Below are 21164 nucleotides of genomic sequence, written 5' to 3' on the forward strand. Positions count from 1 at the left end.
CTGACACATACCCCCAAGCTACATTTTAAAACTATTTTTAAGCGATAAATAAACTATATTGCTATTTTAAAGTATCATGGACTGTAATGACTTTGAAAAATTGTTCTGAAGACCTTCTTCAATAATCAAAATAACAACTCAAGCTGCTTTTAAGATACACTTCCTGTGAAGAAGACAACTTACAAATTCCAAGGACTCAGTTTTTTTAATTTCTTGAGAAGACAGAATTTTTATTTTTATTGCAATATTGCCTGGACTTCACAATCTGGCACCATATCTTCACCCCTTCTGTTGTGCAAACACGTGTGACAGTATTTTTAAAATGTCTGTCTCTAGAAAACCACTGAGGAAGCCTCACAGACAGAGAAGAACACAGAAGGAACAATTGCAAAGATTTATTTAGCGTTTTCTGTGCTTGGCACTTAGAAACAGAGTTCCGTGCATAGGGCAAATCTTTATACAGCTTTTTCTTCATACATATTTTACATAACATTTTTATTGCCCTCTTTTATATTCATAATATTGAATACCCCACTAGGCATATAAATACATTTATCTACAACACCTCACAACAACTCTCAATAATATCTGTATTCTGTTACTTGGTATTTGCATTTTCACACAACTTAAATGCATAGCTTGCACCAAGCTACAATTGTTTTCTTATTTTTAAAGGATTTGAAGAGGAAAAAGGAAAAAAAAAAAAAGAAAGAATAAGGGGAAAAAAAACCAGAAAAGAAAGATGTTAAAAGGCAATGATCTATTTGGTTAAACAGAGACCATGTGGCAGGTGGAAGGTTGGCAAATACTCAACCTCACTGTTTCTGAAATGCTAATGGTTTTCTACAGCAACTCTCACATGCAAGGTCAGCTGCACTCCTGTAGAGCTCTCTTTTCTCATCACTCTTCCCCATGAGCTCGGTCTGGACAGTTTCTTCCCACTGGGATGAGTGCTGTGGGAGACACACATTCCCCACAAAGGCTGTCATCCATTCCATCTCGCTGCATTACTTCCAGTCAAGCCAACAGGAGCTGAGCCCCCTCCCCCCATTCACCTTTCCAAAGTTCCATCCCCGCTTCTGTCTGAGGCTCATTTGTGAGCTAAAACTTTTCTCTCCTCTCTCTCCCACCTCCATCTGCAGGCTGGGTGCTGGTGAGCTCGACCTCCATAAAGAAACAGCCGGCTGGCAGAGCCATGGTGAAAATGAGAAACCTCTTCAGAAGAAGCTCCAGCCCCGCAGCGCCATTCCTGTGCTACAGCGGAAGGAAGACCCACAGGCCTTGCTGGTTCCAGAAATGGGCTGAGCCACTCTGGCAGGGAGGAACTGTCTGGAAAGGGGGAGATCTTTGGAGCCTTGGGCAGTGCAGCTTCAGAGGATGAAGCCCTTCTTCAACACTTGGAGGAGACAGCACAGGGAATGGATCCCTCCATGCTGAAAGCTCACACTGCCTAAAGTTAATGCATAAAACAGTAAATTCAGCTGCTTCTCTCCAGCTCCTCGTTAAAGTCATGCCCTCTTCTCTGCAATGTCCAGAAAAAGCAGATGCTCCGTGCCAGTCTGGAGGCCCTGGGCTACAACAAGCTGCGATGGCTGTCAGTCAAGGCTCTCCAGAAGGTTCTGAGGCACACACCTAGATGGCTTGTGTTCTTGCTTATTGTTACAATACTAGTTCCACTATAAGTTTGAAGGCAAAAGAGTACTGGGATGGGTTCACCCCTGGGAAGGATGAAGGTCCGGCTGCCTTCTATGCCAAGGAGCAGCAAGGCTTGTTAGACCATGTGCACAGACATCTGTGAGGAGGAGCCCTGGACCGCTCCGTACTGCCTGTTGTCACAGGCGCCCGCCGTCTGCTGGTTGCTGGAGGGAGGGCTGATCATGTGCATCCCGTGATCCATCCCCGTGGAAAGGTATTGCCTCTCTCCAAAGGCCCCACTGGAGGGGGAAGAGCAGAGTAAAGTGCTTTGGGAGGTGGTGAGTTTCTCTGGGCTTGCCGCCAGCCTAGGGGAAGCAGGGAAATTGTATCCATAGAGGTTGTAGGGATTGTGCAGGGAGAAGGCATTGTAGGAGCTCTGCTGCATGTGGCCGCCACCAAACATGTGTGAAGAGGAGGAGGTGGAGGCAGGGTTGCCTGCTTGCATGACATACTGAAACTGGGAGCTGGGGAAAGATCCCAGCTGGCCGCTGTACGCCTCCATCTTGCTGTTGCTGGGCAGGGAGGAAGGAGCCGGCATTCCTGAGATCAAGGAGGGAGTCCTCTGAGGCATGAAGGTTTCGGAGGGCTGCGAGGCAGAAGCGGTGCTGCTCTGCAGCCGGTTGTAGCCCCCGTCGCTCAGCCCTGGGTAGCTCTGCAGCGCTGCCATGTTGCTTCTGGCGCAAGGAGGATAATCAGACAGGTTGAGGTTGCAAAGCTGACTCTCCCGGCAGCCAACGTTGAAAGTGTTGGGGGCCAGATGGAAGGCTGGAGGAGAGCAGGATGGAGAGAGAAGGTGAGAAGAAGCGGATGGTGATGGGGTCCCCGTGCTGGAGGTGGTCGGGGACGTTCCTGTGCTGCCTCCTGAAAAACAAAACACATGGGAGGATGTTCAGCACCCAGAACCACATCTGCAAAATGAGATGGCCTCACTGAAAAACAGCTTGGTTCAATAAAGAAGCTAGGCTGGTAAAATGGCCACTGGAAAACTCAGCCTTTCTTGGCAAGGGCCCTCGCTTTATTAATAGCATCCCTTGGTCTTTCCTTCTGCTTTTTTGTTACGACTTTGTATTTCAACAGACATTTTATTCCCTTTTAAAATGGGAGAGGGAAGCAAGCCTGCCACGGAGTAACCCAAGGTGTTGGGAAAAGCTGCGAGGAACGATGGCTCCATCCGTCAAGAGATCTGCCATTTCAAAGCATGTTTATCTAGTTATCTTTAGGGGGGAAAAGCAAAAAGATAATAATTTCTCCTCTCTCCTGGTCTGCAGGAAGATCCCCAGTCAGTGAACTGTATGGTCCCACTGCAAACGCCCTTTATCATCTGCTCGGGGGCTTGTGGTGGGAAGTGGCTGAAAGCGTGTTGGACTCGTGTGCTATTCAGCATTTTTGTCAGCTGGCTCACGGTGCAGCAGCACTGATTCAAGCCAGAAGTAACACTAAAGTGAAGGGACACAGTTTCAAGCTATATCCTGCTCCACAGAGTGCAGAAAGAGGATGTGTCAGGATTTTCAATCATGTGCATAAAATTTAAAAGGGATTCCATATGTTGTACCACTGATGTTAACAAAATATTGATATATATGCATGTCAGTAGTATCATGCTATGAATGATGGAATTGACCATTCTGCACAGCAGGGATGCTTGCATGTTCTGACCTGGGAAAATAATACTTTGTAATACTACCAAGAATGGTAGCAAGCTGAAAGTAAGCATTATGAAAAAGACAATGGCACAATTTTGAGCTTAAGAAGTGATTATTTATAGGCAACATTCTGAATTGGAGGAAGCTTCCTTGAACAACCAGGAAAATCAGTTCTGTGCTTAAAAGAATTCAGTTTTCATGTGAAAACTTTTATTGTCATTTGATTATTCTCTTTGTATGAGATTCCCTTTCTGCATTAGGGCAATCAGCAGTGGAGACTCTTGTAAAAGGACCAAAGAAGTGCTGGTGAAAAAATCTGACCAGGGAAAAAACAGACCCAGAGGAACTGGGAAGCAGCATTTCTAACAAGGTAGAACATTACAGATGAGAGGCAAAGGGAATTGAAAAGACAGTGTTTGAATGGGCAGGTGAAATTTCACCAAGGCAGAGATTGCACACTGAGGATCAAAAGCAAGGGACAACTTTTTCGTGCATCACCTTATAGAAAAAAATCCAGCAGGATTTTGAGACCAGTCTAGGTCTGTTGCTGGGGAAAAAAAAAGAAGAAAAGAAAGAACTTAATGCAGTGTTGCTTGATGAAAGAGGATAGGTGATGCTAGTGGTTAAGAGATGGACTAGAAAGATGTGTTCTGTTTCAGTATATGATGGTGAGAATGAAAGTGAGATTATATCTGACTCTTTCTGACACATCTAGAGTGAAACAAAATGGGGAGTGAAAACCTTGAGACACTAATAGTATTTGTGATTTTTTAATTATTTTTTAAACCCAGATTCAGAAAAAAGAAGAAAAAGAGCACTGGGTAAGCACAGCCTGGAGTGATTGCTGTTGACCCAGGCAACACTAACAAAAGGCAAATTTCTGTGTTGCCAAGTCAGAGCAGTCATTCCCATTACCAGCCATGGGGAGGAATGCTTACCAGTTATTGCTGAGCCACTGTCTTCTTTTGTCATTCATTCCAAAGCACAAAAGAGAAGCATTGCATCAAGTCTCCATTAAAGTAAATGAGAGAAACGGAATTTTCAAATGCCACCGTGGACTTTGCTTTCACTTCTTGACAATACTGATATGCTCGAATTTGTTCCAGTATTTTAGCTCCAGAGTTCAAAGGCTTGTTGTGTAAGTTTCTAATTTAGCATTTATTTTGAAGGCTAAACTTTCCTGGTTCATTTAATGTCTCTGTCAGACAACCTCGGGCTATTTTGGTAAGTAAAGATGGTACCTCGTTCAGCCTTTGTCCCTGTCTCTCTTTTACAGGTTGTCAGTACTGCAGTAGCGTCAGCAGAAGGGAAGGCTGACCTCTACACAAGTAGTTCCATTGCAGCCTGTTTCAGTTGAAATTGCTGATAAAGGTGAGATTGAACCTAACTACAGACACTATTTTTTGCTAGCCCTGCTATAAAGGGCACAACCTCTAACAGGGAGAACAGGCAGATAGCTGAATTCATGTATCATCTTCTAGTTACCCAGGACCAAAATATAGAGATCAAACAATCACAAAAGAAATACAGCACAAAGTGAGATGTATCTAACCCACAGTAATTCTGCTTTTGACTCCTCACACCACTTATTTCATGAGCAAACTGCAGAAAGTGACTCCCTTGCTGACAGTGTCCGGAGAATAAGTTAAAATGCATATGTATATATGTATGAGTATTTAATTATCTGTTTGAAATAAAATATATAGAATAAATTACTAAATACAATGTCTTAATTTCAGTCTTCCTTTACCCCAGAGCTAAACTTTATCAACTCAGTAGGAGAAAAGTGCATACAGCAGTTACCAGGGAGAGATGTCACATTAATTACCACTGTAAACAGTCAACCCTGAGTTCCCTTACTAAACTGAGCAACCAGAGTTACAAAGCACAGGTTCAGACTGTGAATTCCTACCTATTCCTGAATTTTCCAAATCTGTCTGCTTACAAGAATTTTCTAACGAGCAAGTTCTTAACTTTGCCAACCTTGTTTTGAAACTTTAAAGCTTTATGTTTCCTTCAGTTTTTTCTATTAATTCTAGTATTAATATTTGAAGCCTTGAGTTTTTAATATCACTCTCACTTTCTCTAGAGGATATATTACAGTGTGAACATCTGCCTGTGACTTAGATGACTGTCCAAGATACTCAGAACACAGTCTAGAAAGGTTAAAGAAGTGAATCCTTCATCCTGCTTGTTGGAATAAGGATCCTTAAGATGTGAGAGGAGGGTACCAAGAGTTCTGCTCATCTAATTTGCATTTAAACTGGGGATCATTAGACTTTATTCATCTGCTGAGAAGCTACAATCCAGTTGTACCCATAACTGAGGCTTTGGCTACACTAAGCTTTGCTTGTTAGCAGTTTCAAGCGTTGCTTAATGGTTCCAAAACTGAGAATTGCACATTTCAGGTCACCTCCAAAGAAGGATTGAGTGATTCTGCTTTGAATAATCCCTATTTGCAGGCCAACAGGAAAACCCTGAAGTAACAACACAACAGTTAGGAAACAGAGTAAAAAGGATTCTTCTGTTTCTCTGTAACTTCAAAATGATGAGGAGGTAAGAGATCCACCAACAGGAGCAAGTACCAAACCTGACAAGTCTCTTTCAAGAAAGCTTTGCCACCACCAAAAACCACAAGCACAGGACATGCCACACTTCTGCTGCAACAGAGCCTAATGCAGAAGCAAGAAGTTCCTGATCATTTGCAGAGTAATCTTTACACCTTTAAGTGGAACAGAAAATAATACAAAGCAAGGCCTGTCTCAGGTCATTCTCTTCAGACCAGCTCCGCTCTACTCTGGAGGACATTTCTTAGCCATCTTTGCTGGCGGCCCTAAGTGGGGGCCATACACAACCTGGACTTTTGTGAAGTTATAACTTGGTCTGTAGTTGTTACAAAGTCAGCCAAATACCCCTGGAGATGGCAGCAAGCCCAGTAAATATATCCACACTATACCACAGTCTTGGAAAAACAGATGTGTGTGTCATTTCAATGGAAGGCATGGAAAGAAACCAATCTAGTTAAACTGATACACAAAACTATGTTAGGTCTGGTTTAAGTCAACTGAAACCACATTTAAGCAAGAATAAAATGAATCCCTCGATAGTTGTCCTCTGTTCCTTTTCTCTACCCACCATTTCCCCTGGAAATAGTTGCCAACACCAAAAGCATTTACCAGCAATGTCACGGTATCTCTCACCTCCACACTTACCATGACTCCAGAGTGATTAATTACTATTTTGAGCAACCCCCAGAAGATAATTTTTTGGCTCTGCAGGCATTGGTTCCACATATGTGCCGTTATTGAACCACATTTGTATAAAATAGAAGGTTCAGAATTTCAAAGGCCCCTCCTTGGTATCTGAACCCTCCCACACATGGCAGGGCAAAGTGTCTGTCCACACAGTGCCCTGCTGTTCTGTCCAGGGTTTGGCCAAGCAATGCTGTCATCCTGACAGGAGCTGGTTCTCTGGGCATACAAGTGATAACTAAGTTGACCTTATCAAAATGACAGAAGCATTTTCAATGAGGGGAACTGGAGAACGATCAAGCGCAAGAGAAGACAAAATTTGCAAACTGGGACGGAAAAGCAGGGAAAAAGAAGATTGAAATCATGGTGGAAGGCAGGGAGACCATGTGGAAAGGGTGGGATGTAAAGGCAAGCCTTCCTCTTCTTGTCACTCTTGTGACACCAAATAGAAATGCTGTCTGTGCACCAGTGTCAGATACGTGGCCACAAGGCTTAGGGAAGAAATTACAGCTTAGAAATATAATCTCAAATAGTTTATGACTGGCATTTCCTTCCTGTCACATGGGTCCATCTATGCCTCAGTAATGGTGCTGTCTTCCTGTATGTCCCAAATAAACCTTTGCTTTTGCTTTTGCTTTTCCTTTTACCTAGACTGAGCTTGTGTTAAGGACAATTTCAGGGCAAACTGCAGCCCAATCATACATAGTCCATAAGGTATGATGTGTCTTAAAATGAGGGGTTGGAATTTTCTGGAAACATTCAGCCTGCCAGGGCATCTGAAATGCTACAGGGACCTCTTCCATAGAAGGCAGGTCACGTAGAGAACTTCTAACACTGCAGTGTAGATGGAAAATGAATCTGCCAGCAGCCACCCTTTGCCAAAGGAGCTTTCTGGCAACAGCAAGATAGTGGGGAGAGCATCAGTGCCAAGGGAGTCTGAAGCAATTGTGCATGGAAAATTTTCTGGGATCTCTCTTACGAATGACACCATACTATTCACTTGACCCTCAACTTATCCCAACCTCCTTTATCTGAAAGGTGCACGTAAATCAAACTTTGGCCTCCACTGCAGCATATTTTCCTTGCTAATGTTTCCAGGCATTGGATGCTACCATCACCTGCAGTGCCTCCATACAAACCTCTTGGTCCTTGAAGTCCTTGCTCAGTGCAGAGCTGCCTTCAGCACAACATACCTGAACATGAAAGCCATACCCTTTGCAATGGCAGAGTCTCACCAGATAGACAAGAGCTTTGAAGAAGTTTGGGCAACTTGGTCACAGCCTGCAGCTCTCAGTGTGGCTGGTCTCACACAGGGGTGACCTGGTATTCACTGTCACATTGCAAACAGATGTGGCTGCATGCCCTCAGAGTTTGTGCTTTACTTTCTGACAAGGACTGGAGCAGCAAGGTGGTTTACATTAAGATTTTACGTTTTTATGAGTCAGGCAGCACAAAGCTATTCTTTGAGTGCAAGAGCTTAGCCCACTCCCACCAACAAGCTAGTTTAGCTTGTGGCCAGACACAAACCACAGGGTCAGCATGGTCAGCCCATGGCCTGCAGGCTGTGCAGAGCCCACAGGACAGTGTCCAGCCCACAGCCTCAGCCAGGCCATCTCCTTCCACCTCCATATGTGAACAGGACCTGATGCTTGGATTGATAGGTGCACAAACTCACCTGGAGGAGCCACAGCCCCTCTTCTGACACCTGCCCAAGATGCTGGCATCTTCATCGTATGATAGGTATGTATCCAAGCACCTGGGGGTCCAGAAAAAAGGGACTGTGGCCACTAGTCATCCACCTGGCTCACAACTCTCCTCCTGGTACTTAACTTGGGCAAATAAGCCCTCCTGAGAGGTAGTTTATATTCACTTGGGCACAGAGCCATGATAATGCAACTCTCCAGCTTTCCAAATGGAGCTGGCCAGGAGCTGGCATGTGTCTGTCCAGCAAGGAGCACAGAGGAGCCTGCCCATGCAGATGTGCTCCAAGTCGTTTCTGAAAGGTCTGGTTTTTGTGGGGACTCTACAATCTTGGATTCATATGCACAGGGTCTTTCTAAAGCACAGGAGCAACTCTAGAGCAACTCTTACCAGTGTTTTGCAGTGTCCTATCCTCAGACACAACAGTAAATAAATGGAATGGAATGGCATGCATGCAGGAAAACAAATTTGCACAAAAAGGTAAATCCTACTACTATTCTGTGCACTCCCACACACTAAGCTTGTGCACACTAAGTATGGCATATGAAATTTACTCGCTGCCTTCCAAGTCACGTCACCTTTGGTCGCAGAAGAAAAATTAAATTTGTTAATTGCCCAAGGATGGGAATCTGAGGGAGTAATGAGGTCAGGAGGGAGGGTTTGTGCAGACTGCCAGGTGGTCTGACAGACAGATTATGAGGCCAGAGCATGCCACTGTCACTATCTGATCTCATGTCCTTTTGGAGCCAGGCGTAGCACAAACCTGGATCCATTTCTGCTTCAAGCAGCACATGCCTCAGTCCTGCTTGATGCCTCCGGACATCTAAATGCCACAATATCAGGTGTCACTCCTGGTCTCACCTATCATGGCAACTTTCTCCTTGCAAGTATAATTGGCAGCCCAAGGTCTCTGCTCCCAATCCTAACTTTCCAAAATTCAAACCTAAAACCTTCAGAAGGACTGAAAGATTCTGCATCACCATTACCACCCCTCTGAGCTCTCTCTTAACCACCCTGGAAAACTAAATGGCTTTGATGCCTGTTCCTTGTCTTCTCACCAAGAGAGGGCAGGGCCACCTGGTCTGTGACACGCTGGACTCTCTCCTCACTCCTTCCCTATTTTTAGGAATGAAAACTTCCCACTTTCATGGGAATGAGAATAATTTCTGTCTTCACAGAATGTAGCTGCCTTTTTCTCTCCAGAGCCCTTGGCCAATTATCAAATTATGAATCCACTGGTAAAATCTTTAAAAGGCCCAAATGAGACTCAAATCCTATTGCGTGCCAAGTTGCTGGGTTGTAGAGGAAACATAAAGAGTGCTTTGTAGTTCTTTGGGATACAGCTCACAGAGCACATAAAAAAAGAAGATAATTACAGCAATAGATTTAAGGGGGAAAATATGTATTGTATGGCACAAAAGTGAGGAATGAAAGGAAATTTTGGTTAAGGTTAGCAAATTATAGAGAAGAACTTTTCAAATAAGTTTGTCTCAAATTACAAGAATCATTGGAATTAATGGTAGATCTAGAACAATTCAGAATAATACTTTACTTCCCTTTACGCCTTACAAATTTCTTCAAGGCAAACTGAGCAGTCAGAAAGAGATAAAACTTGCCTCAGTCATCCTCCAAAAAAAATCTTTTCAAGATCTAATGGTAAAAACCAACCTTCTTTTCTAAAGTGGACAAAGAGTACAATTCAGGAGATGTGATTTTCAATATCATCCATATCCAGAGCATCAAGACATCTGAGGAAAAACATTGAAGTACTGTGGCAAGTTCAAGGAACATGTAATTTTCTATTCATAAGAAAATTATGTGCTACTCTTAGGAAACTGTTCAAACCTTCAATATCATTGCCCACCTCTAGTCATTCGTGTGCAATCTGATCACCATTCACCAGATAATAGAGAGTTAGGCTTCAGCCACTGGAACTCAGGGCAAACACCTCTCTGGAATAACAGAGCACTTCAGGCTCCTTTCAGGTCCTCAGGAAGCTGCACAGACTTTGACTTCCAGCTTCCTGTGTCACATCTGGGAGGGCATTTTAATTTTCCAGTGAAGCACCAAAAATGTTCCTTCTCTAAAGGAAAACTGTCTGCAGCTCAACCTAGAAGAAGCTGGAACAGTGTTTTCCCTGGTGCTTTGTTTAAATGAGGCAATCTATGAGCCATTTGAAGTATGGAGCAGAAACCAGCGCTTGATCCCAATAACTCTGGCAACAAATGCTCTGTTTCCAATCTCCTCTTCAAGGTCAAAAGAATCAAGCAGATAATTGAGTCCACACCCAGCTATCTGACCTCTGCCAATAGCCTAGACTGTTTACAATTGATTTCGAAAGGGAAGCAGAATCCAGATTATCCTGGTGGCATTGCTGACAGAACTGATGGCTGCCTTTGGGAAGCAAGAGGCCGATCAGATGAATTTGTAGGTGGTCAACCTCCCTTGGCAGAAGCAGCTCCGCTCTTTGGGAGACACTATTTTTTGGGGTCTAGGATCTCAGATAAAGCCAAAAGGATCCTAACAGTTATTTAGTTCTTTCTGTCTCCAGGCCCCTTTGATGCCTTCAGATGAAGTTCTGGAGGGCTGTCTTCCTTCCACTTGATACCAGTACACATTTGTGTATTCAGGATTTTGTTTTCATATGGGTGCAATCAGGGCAGCTCTCTGAGCACCACCCCTATGGGGAAGAGTATTATACTGAATAAGTTACAGGCAGTACAGACAAACTTTGGCAAGACAGAGGTGATGCCTGCCCAGAAAGGGTAATGTTTACAGACAGAGAAGCTGGAAAAGCAGCAACACCTCAGCTCGGGGTATCTGTCTCACATCTGCTGATAGCCCATGCAGACTTAGGGTCTGTCTGGAAACATCATTACTGCAAGAAAACGTTGTTCCTTTCCAGCACTAAATGAGAGATTTGAATCTCTTCCACACTGAGGAGAGGGAGCCTTTTGTGTATATCCCTGTTGACACAAGCCTGCAGGGTTAAAATATTCCCCTCTCAGAAGGGGACAGTGGGACCTGTACTCAATCAGTTTGCACATGCACGCTGCTCTAGAGATAGCATCAGCTGTCTCACCAGCAAGGAACACAGCCCTTTTTCCCTACAGCACCCTTGTAGATAATTTCCAATGCTGATCTCAAGGGCCATTAATGCCAATTTTGCAGACCCTCTAAGAGGTGGGCTCTCTACTCTCTACCTCCCGTCCAAGATCAATGCAGATGCTCAAGCTGATGGAGAAGGGGTTGAATCTTCTGTGTCTCCCCTTTGTTGAATCCCTGGCAAAACCACTTATACAAGAGAAGAGCCCATTTGGAAGGGAAGCTGCCTTGAGAGCTGACCAGTCATGTTTAAGATGTGCGACTCTTGTGGATTTGTTATTCGTGCATCAAAACAGCGATTTAATGATTAAGTGAATTTTTATGTGCTACAAGCCTAGTGATAGATCATATCATGTGACTCTCACATTGGTCCTGAAGTTCTGCTTAGGAGGTACTTCTTCCTACCCTCTGCCAGGGTACCTTTGATTTCATTTCTTGGTAAGCCATCATCTTTTGTAGGAAAGATTAGATACTGATCACTCTTTTAATATTGCCTTTTAGTCTCTATGTCCTCACAAAACTTAGAGTCACTGATAGTGATCTGCTCATCACAATATCCTGTGGGAAACTGGATATCACAAATGAGCCGGCAATAGCTTTTTTTACTCTTAGTAACATAATGACATAATGCAGAGTTACTGGAACTCTGATTTTCTTTTTTTCTCTCCCTCTTTTTCTTTTTTTAATGTTCCCTTTTAAAATCAAGAAACCGAGCCACAAATTTTTAATAATGAGAATCTGGATGAGGTTCAATCTAAATTTTGAAAATATATTCCAATTAAAGGCTTTAATAGATTCTTGGCTTTCCGCACGTCTCACTGCCATATGAATTCAATAACACCAAGCCCCCTTTCTCCCCAGCAGTAAGAAGACTGCAGTGTGGGTGATACCATTCCCCAGAAGGTCAGCTGCTCCTGGATTGCCATTTTTGGAGCATTTCGTGCAAAGGTTTTTCTCAGGGGGGACTTCTTTCTTTCAAAACTGGCTGCAGCTCTGCTGTGATTGTGTCCAGCATGGTGCTCACTCTTGCGAAGCTGCAGATACTTTTGGATTATGCACTCCAAAAGAGAAGTTTTGTTCTCAAGCCAGGGGATTTCACTAAGAGTAGCAGCATGTTCTTTCCCTTGGTAGGACAACACGATGACCACTCAGGTCACACACCTGCAGGGACTCGCTGATGTGCTGTCCTTTAATGCAACACGTCCAGCTAAAGCTCATGGACCACGAGATTCAGCTGCACCAAGCATCTGCAAGTGGGTGTGACATCAAACCCTCCAGTTTGCATGGCAGCTGAAACCCATCACTGTGCAGATTAGAAAGTTATTCAATCCCTGCATGAAACAGCTGCATCCAGCACACCAAGTATCGATTTTGGTGTGTCCCTTGCTCCACATAAAGCTTGGGCCAAACAAATGAGCAAAGCACTAGGATGTAGGTCAAATGGCAGAAAGGATAATGTGGAAAAAATTGTAATATCTTTAGATAATTGTATCATATGGATATGTCTGGGATACTCTGTGCAGACATGTATTTAAAGAAACTATTAAGAATCTGGAAAAGTTCCCACTAAAAGATAAACTAAACAATTGGTTCTATTCACTTTGAGAGGCACAGAAGAGGGAGATAAAACCTTTAAAACAATTAAATGTATGAAGAAGGTGGATGAGGAGAAATTTTTCCTTAGCTCTTTAACATCCCACAAAGAGGGATGAACATTTAGTTGGAGCAGAAAATTTAATCTCTTGAATGAAACATGTTTGCATGCTTGCAGGTTACCAAGCAATCTCTATTGTCCTTGCTACCTCTGTCCCCATCACTACTGACCATTTTTCAGTATTTTTGGGATTTGTACCTCTTAGGAACTGTACTAATTCTTTTAGCTCTGGATAAGTTAGTCTGGAACCAGACTCTGCAGAGTAATACTGGGATTGTCCTTACTGGAGGGCATATTTGTAGTTATCAGCTTGGAGATCAGTCAGCTCCTCATTTCAGAATACACACCAGCTTTTTGAAACTGGCATGTGTGGCAGTGTAAAATGCCCTCAAAAAAATTGTCACATTTATATAGTCATTTTTATCAGTCAAATCTCTAACCTGGCCAAATAATTCAGATGGATTTGTTAGGCAAAACTATCTTGGAAAATTCAGGTAGCACAGAAAAATTTAGCTTGAAAGCAAGGAGGACACCATATTTATGCTTCTGATGCCCCAAACTTTTGGCCCAGAAAGTGTAATTTTTCCTCTTACAGTAGGATGGATCCGTCTCTAGAAAATCAAAACTGAATTCCACAGTTTCTACAGGGAAACTGTTACTGCACATCCTTAAACTTCATGTAACTAGAGCCTACTGTATTTTTTCCTATCACCACAGACAGTATCTTGTTTTAGTACTTTTATCTATTCTCTATCTCGTCACAGGATGGATAACCATGGCTTTCTCCTCATCATCCCTAGGTATGTGGCCACTCTTGCTGCCCTCATCTTGTCTCTCTGCAGTAAGAACTCACTCCTCTTTAGCTGCAGTGCACACATCTACTCCCAAAACTTTCCTGTAGCCCCCATGCAATTTCTCCACAAACGTTTCAGGGGATAAAAGGAAAGCTTGCATTTCCTCAAATGTTTATTCAGAAATGTCACATATCCACCCAGCTTTGACGAAACCAGTGGGATCTGGAATTAAAATATCAGTTTATGAAAAAAAAACCAAACCCTTAAAGTTTCTAATTCATAAATATATAAGGGTATGAGATGACACCATGCAGCTGAGAGCACTGAAGCTCCAGATGAGGGAGAGGAGGAAACTCTGGGGCAAGTCACATCCACGTAAAGTCTCAGAGGATCTGAGGTTCAATGGCTTATGCTGATGTCAGCTCTTAAACAGCAGTGATTTACTCACCTGTCACCCAGCTCATGTGCTTGAAATCAAGGAGTCAAAGAGGTGTGAGTACGATATATCCTGGTTGTCCTACATTTGGAGGGAGGAATCACATGTGGCTTAAAGCCACCTCAGCATTTTTTGCTCTTTCTGTCAGAAATTCCAAGGACTCCATACCAGGATGTTTGTCCTTGCATTAGGGGGCTGTCCCAGCAGCCAGAAATTAAAATAGAGCATGTTTGTATCTCAGCTTTGCACCTATTTTTGAGATCAGGGGTCAGCTTGTTACAGCAGTTACCAGAGAGATGAGCACTATGGGGGTTGGAATATTTCTGATTTATTAATTCACATGGCTAAATGCAGAGCTCAAAAACCCTTCGTTAGGTTTTGAGATCAACCTGTAAACACAGCTTCAGTTAAGGGCTGCCCTAGGCTTTATTGTCTCTGGTGCAGTGGTGGTGGTCTGCACAGGGCCTGCTGGTTACAGGGTACTGGCTTGCTTTCTGGCTTTTCAGCTGCCAAACTATGTTATAACAAGCTAAAAATACATTAAATATTTTCCTTTCCTAATATTACCTTACCACGTAAGCAGTAGTTGGACCTGCCACTAGGATGTTATCTGATAACTGAGGGGAGGGAGGCAGGCGAGCCCGAATAGGGGCTGAGACATCGGAGAGAGGCTGCTTCAGTGGCTGTGACCAGGAGGAGAGGCTGTTATGTTTCTATTTAGGTGGGTGATGAAAACATTTCTAAATCCTTGCTTTAACCCATCTGTGACCATGTGCCCCACCACAAGTGCTCCTCGACACAAGCCCCTGAGCTTGTGCAAAATCCCTCCTGCCCCATGGTGCTATTCAAGAGGAGTTGGGTGGTCAGGTGAAGACCATGCATGGGGAGTCTAACAGAGCTGACTGGAGTGTGCTCTGTCCTACTTCTGTGCTGTGCCATCAGAAAAATGATTTAGCAGGTGACCTGGGCCCTGGGGTGTTGCATGTGGAACTGGCATGGGGGACAGTCAACAAGCAAGAAGAGACTCCTCAGCTGAACACTCTTCTGATTCTGCCTCGGTGATGGGCAACCCCAGCAGCCACTGCTGCTTCCCTGCATCTGGAGGAGAACACACCATCCATCCCTAGGTGGATTCAAGATCTGGAGGGAGGTTTTGAGGGCGATGTCAAGCTTGAATGTGAGAGGCTGGAGAATCTGCTACACAAGGGAGGCATTTGGTGTTGATTGCTTACCTTTGCTGGTGTCACATTTGAACACTATTTTGAATTGTTTCTTTTCTTGCATGTACGTTGGAATAAAAAAAAAAGTATCAGGCTGCTGCCTTGATAGCTCTTTCCAGTGATCACTGTTTTTAACTAGAAATAGCTGCACTAAAGTGAATGGGAGAGACCTACCTCTGCAAAAAGCAAAATAGCAACATGGCCTGAAACTAGAGATGAAAGCCCTACTTAACTAATGAGATATGTAAAGGGCAGAAGCTATGAAAAGACACAGCATGAACACTTGGCCTATCCAATAATTCCTCCCAGATTCTAACTAGCAGAAAGTGTCTCCAGCAAGGCCACTGTGTTTTGAAATCAACGTAGCATGACCCCAAAGGGAGACATATTTTTGGTCTCCTAAAACTTCCAGAAAGCAAATCCCCCTCACCCCCCTTCCCCTTGTATTTGCATACAAATGGCAGATGTAGACTGTAAATGGAGAACAATGTGTCTGAGATGGCTGAGCATTTCCTCAGTCTTTCTGTGCTCTCTTCACATTCAACTCATGCTGTGTACTTGGGCTGGTTTGCCCAGCCCTGCAATCCTTCCTGCTCCTCCTTCTAGCTCTTAGCACTCTAGCTCTAGGGAGACCAGGGAACCCAAGCAATTCCATCACACCTCATAAGGCATGGCCTGTCCACTGTTTCCATCCCCCTCTCTGCTCTGTGTCCTCTCACTTCAGCCAAGAGCTCAGCAACGTGTGTGACATCCCCATTCCACTTGCTGGACACACAGCAAAGTGCATTCCTGCTTTTACGCCCTCTTCTCCTGCTCTTTCCACAGGAGAAAGAGCAATCTCTTTCTTGCCACCTCTCTTTGCTCACTCACCTTGCTGCTTCTGCATGGTAGTGAAATCTTCGAAGGTGAGAGTGCGCACAGGGGGCCTCCAAAAGGCATAGGTCTCCATGATGGCTTCCAGCCCCGTCCTGTGCAAAGGAAAGAAAAAAAGGAGTGAATAAGAATGTCAACCAGCTGGGGATACAGGCACTGACCTTGCTTGGCAGGCTGCCAGCGGCCACTGAAAGGTCACCTTGGCATCTGTGAATTCCTCAAGTGAGTCTTCCCGCACAGGTGCTGACCACGAGAGTAAAATGAAATTTCCCCAGCCCAGGATTTCAAAAGTTCCTAACGGTCTCTAAATGCCTTTTTCCTTTCTAGCAAGAATCTCAAGCCTTCTGTCTGCTTTCCAGGGGACACACAACTGTCAGCTCCTTAAGGCATATTCAATTTATCATTGAGTGGCCCTCCACAATTTTGGTTGTAAGCTGTCATGCAAATAAAGAAGGCCTGGGATTCAGACTATGTAATCAGAGAGCTTTTGTGAATTGCCTTTCCCTGCCACTTCACAGTTCTGGACACTGTTAGATAGTGCTATGAGAAGCAATAAAAAGGGAATCTTCTTGGTTTTGAACTTTAACTAGAAATGCGTAAGATGCTCTTTCTAAAAGGTCAGTGATATAGCTGCTTTGGGTCCCTAACTCACCATGAAGACTTACCAAAGAGAAAAAGCCAAAAACCAAGTGAGAATTTTTCTTCTTGAAAGGCTGGGGTCTCAGATTTGTTCTTCTTGTCACCACAAACTCCTAGCTCTGCTAGAAGTCTCTCAGTGCCACAAGCTCATAGGTGTATTATCCAACCCACTGGAGTTTCTTCCCAGGAGAAGTTCTCCTCAGTGGAAGCTGTACACCGCTCTGTTCCCCATTCTTCACCTTCCCCAGGCTGTTTTCCCACAGTAGGTTACAGCCCTTGCACTGACTGAATACCAGGAGAGATTCTTCATCAAATGTGAGAACATATCCCCTTTCAATGCAAAAGGCACACCATCCCCAGAGCCGCTCATCAGATGTTGACCTGACACTGGAGCTGCCTTTTCCTTCTGAAAATGTCTTTCTGCACATGCCTCCACTCACTCAGTTAACTTTCCAAAGTCTCCCCGGAAGCTTGGATGCTTTAAATACATTGGAGTTGGCAAACCAAACTCTGTATTTTAAGAGGAGGTTTAGAGGAGAGGTGGTTGCATGGTGTTTATTAGCTGCTAAGCTGTTAGAAGTAGAAACAGAAGACATCTCTGCATAGCAGTCTCACACTAGTGCTGAGCACATTACAACAAAACTATTTGGTTAATACAGTGGCCTCTGCCAGCTCATGGAGCTCAGAGGCAACAAGGCAGGGCAGAATTTGAACCCATCAGCTAAGCTGGGCTCTGTGTGTGAAAGCTGCCCTTTGACTACCGGTACCACCCCCAGGATTTCCTCTGCTCCCTGGTGTGAAAGTCACACATGTTCAGACTCCATCTGCTTCTCAACACACACAGCCCAGGAAGAGAATGGTACCTTTTCTGCAGCCTCAAGAAATGAGCCCAAACACTGAGGGAAGACTTTCTGGTACTGCATATCCACGGGGCATAAAATGCCCTGAGCAAGTTGCAATGCAGCCAGACCTGTTGTTGAAAGGACCTGCCTTGATGATTAGAACCACGTAATGTATCAGAAATGCAGACTGAAAGTTCCAGCTGTGCTACTCCAGCTGCTCTGTGTCTGCCACAGGATCATGTGGGGAAGCAGGGAGGCCAATTTACTGGCTGGCTCAGTCCTTAGATCCCCAGGTACACAACCCCACTTTGCACCAGCACTGGGCTTCTAGCTCAGGTCTCACAACTCACTTCCAGTGAAATCCAGTCCCTAATAGGAGGTGGCTCATGGAGGCACTAAAAGCAGATTAAAGCTATTACCCCTGCCTCTCCCTGGAGCCTGCATCATTATCAGCTCAGCAATTGACTCACGATTCAAAGTTTCTAGCTCTCCATCTAACACTTTCCCCTATATCAATACAATTCTCAAAGGCACCATATAATTTCTACTTCTAAAAGGAAAAAAAGAGAATAGCCAAGACATAATAAAAAGAAGAAATAAAACAGCAAGTTGGGAATAATATATTTCTTTCAAGGGTTGGACTTAACTGTGTCTGAGAGCTGATAGAGCGTAAATGGCAGCACTGAGAGTGTCAGAGCAGCTTGTAAAGCTGCTCTATTTCTGCCCTGTATGTCAGAGGAAGGAAAGATGCCAACACCAACAGGGACCTACCTCCTCCTGCTCCAGGGGAGCAGTTCTACAACAGCCTCCTTGCTGTGAACACAGCTCCTGTCACCCTTCCCCTTCCACACTGTGACTGCTGGCAGCAACAGTGTGGCCTTGCCCTGCAAAGCTGAGGGCAGCGTGGTGTCACAGGTACCTGAAGAATGAATGTCAGACTCCACAGTTGGCTCTTCCTGCCCCAAATGGGAGGCCTTTACTCCCCACAAGTTTGCATATGTTGAACATGTGTATAAAACATCCTCTCTGAGCATGTGGGGGACAGAGCAAGCTTATGTCCACTTCTCCTATGCACAAATTTAAGCCTCTATGTACTAGACCAACCTTTTTTCCCCATTAGTTTGTGGGTTTCTTTTTTTTTTTTATCTTTGGTTTCTAAGTTTTGGGGCTCTTTTTCTTCATGCAGAAAAAAATGTTGTGGGTGTTTTTGAAACAGCTTCTAAGCAGAACACATCCTTACTGAATTTTCACATCCTTCCCGGCGTCAGACAAGACCCATGAGACAGCAGCTTCGTGTGCCAACCTGCTAGGCACCTACCACACTATGAACGGAGTCTTGGAGAGGAAAAAACAGTCATTCGTGCTAAAAACAGCTCTTGGTGAGAAGGCACACCACCTTTGAGTAGTGATTTTACAGCCCCAGCCCCCGCCTTTCTTCTGTCTGTGATGTATTCCTATTTTTGAAGGAAAATGTAGAGGTGATGAGGTGGGAATCAAGAAATTTAATCCCTGTCAACTCTAATAATGTCTCTCCTGTAGCAGTTCATGACATTGGTGTGCTCCCACAGTCAGCAGAAATAGTGGAGTGCCATTCTGTGTGTGTGTTCCACCCCCTAAAAAGGCAAAGGATCTCCACCTGGCCAATGAAGAGACACTTTGGGACAATAATAAATGTTGACAAAAAAATAATTGTTTTCAGCGTTTCTGAAATGCCAGGAAATTTGGAGGGCCTTTGCTGAGGGTTGCTGATTCCAAGTGTGCTGAACATTATCCATGTGGCATCTACTTTCTCTTCCAAAGAACTGCACTGAAAAATTAACTTCAAACTATCAGGCCATAAACCCTTCCCTCTCACACCATCTTTATGAAGGAAGTAAAAAAAAAAAAAAGTATCAGAAGAGGTCTCACTGCCAGCATTTTTTTAATAAGGTCAGTCCTTTAAAAGGTATCCAAAATTTGCTCTCTCTTTTTCATTCATTCTTTTATTTTTAGTGCTATAAAGTTTTAATAATAGGCAATAAATGAAACAGTTCCATTGTCTGAAAATGAAACGAGCTATCTGTGCACCTCCATAATCCATCCCATATGGCTGATCTTGCCATTCCCACTGCACACAGGATTCAGGCCATCATTTCATTGTTTGCTGGGGAAGCCAAACTATTGGCTCCAAGTGTCCTCCTGGCTCTCTTATCCTAGACAAAGCTCAAAGAGTATTTCCAAACAAACAACTTTTATTCACCTCAGCTGCCCACATCTGAAAGGAAAGTACTGTTTTTTCCTTCAGCCTAGGGGGACTTTTTTCCCCATCACCCTGTTGAGTTTCCTGACTGTTTTCCCTTCTGGCTTCCTCCTGGATAAGGAGCTGCTGCAAGCATCCCACTGTCAGATGAACTTTACCCAGTCTCTAAAAATAACCTCTGTGGCATTAAACTTGCACCCTCACTGCCCAAACATTTGGCTAGCTGAGCTCCATATATCAAAAACTGGTTTCTCAACCTCTTGAAGTTCAGGAAAGCAACCAAGTAATAATCTGCCTTATTCATATATTATGTGGGTATCCTTTCACCACCAGGAAACTTCTCTTCCAACATCAGGATCTTGTCTTGCTGCATTTCTACAGAGACTTTATGTGCTTTTGCAAAAAAGTGAAGAAGGCCCAAAAATCAGATAGAGAGACTCTCTAATAAACTTGAAGTAGGATTGACCTTCGAACACAGGCTACCTCTGCCATCCAACAAGGCTCATGATTAGATTCCTGAACCCCATTACTTAACATGGTTTGAGTGCTCAAAGACTATCTAACATTAGCAAGCTGCTGAGCTGTTTCCATCCTTCCCTCTGAAACACCTCAGTGCTCCTTCTCCCAGCTCAGAGACTGAGGCAGTAAGGTCTGGAGAGAGACACTCATGAAAATAAGCGACAGAGATCCAAGAAAGGATCTGGGAAAAGATTGCTCCCCCATATGGACACAGTCAGTCACACCGTGATGGGGTATCCCCAGAGCAGCAGGGTTTTAGCAGTCTCTTGCACTGATGCAGGGAGATCACAGTTATGAAGAAATAAAGAGGCAGGTTGCAAGCTGATGGAAGTGAAAGCTCCAAAATAGAAGCTAGTTTTAAAAACAACAGTCACCTCCACAATTTCTGCAGCAGGAGACAACAGTGAAACAATAACAATAAATAGATGAAAAATATCCATCTCCATTTAATGGAAGAGCCTCAACACAAAGCAGAAAGGAAATGTCCTAGGAAAGAAGTGGCTTAAGAGTTTCTTTTCTTCTACCATGCACTGCTTTTTCCCTGGGAGTTCTT

General features: G+C 44.0%; 1 protein-coding gene across 3 annotated transcripts in view; it reads right to left on the reverse strand.

The window, feature by feature from the left end:
- Positions 1 to 200: 200 nt before the first annotated feature.
- TBX15 (T-box transcription factor 15) overlaps positions 201 to 21164 on the reverse strand; it is a 95007-nt gene continuing 74043 nt past the window's right edge. For 2 of the 3 annotated variants that reach the window (XM_059838134.1, XM_059838132.1), the window contains exons 7-8: positions 16370 to 16467; positions 201 to 2556 (exon numbers count right to left, since the gene is read on the reverse strand). In XM_059838134.1, the coding sequence (XP_059694117.1) occupies positions 1772 to 2556; positions 16370 to 16467 (883 nt within the window). In that variant the 3' untranslated portion in view covers positions 201 to 1771. The remainder of the gene's footprint in view (positions 2557 to 16369; positions 16468 to 21164) is intronic. The other variant, XM_059838133.1, reaches the window with a different exon arrangement.

This window comes from Haemorhous mexicanus, chromosome 2 (assembly GCF_027477595.1).
Source record: "Haemorhous mexicanus isolate bHaeMex1 chromosome 2, bHaeMex1.pri, whole genome shotgun sequence".
NCBI classification, from domain to species: domain Eukaryota; kingdom Metazoa; phylum Chordata; class Aves; order Passeriformes; family Fringillidae; genus Haemorhous; species Haemorhous mexicanus.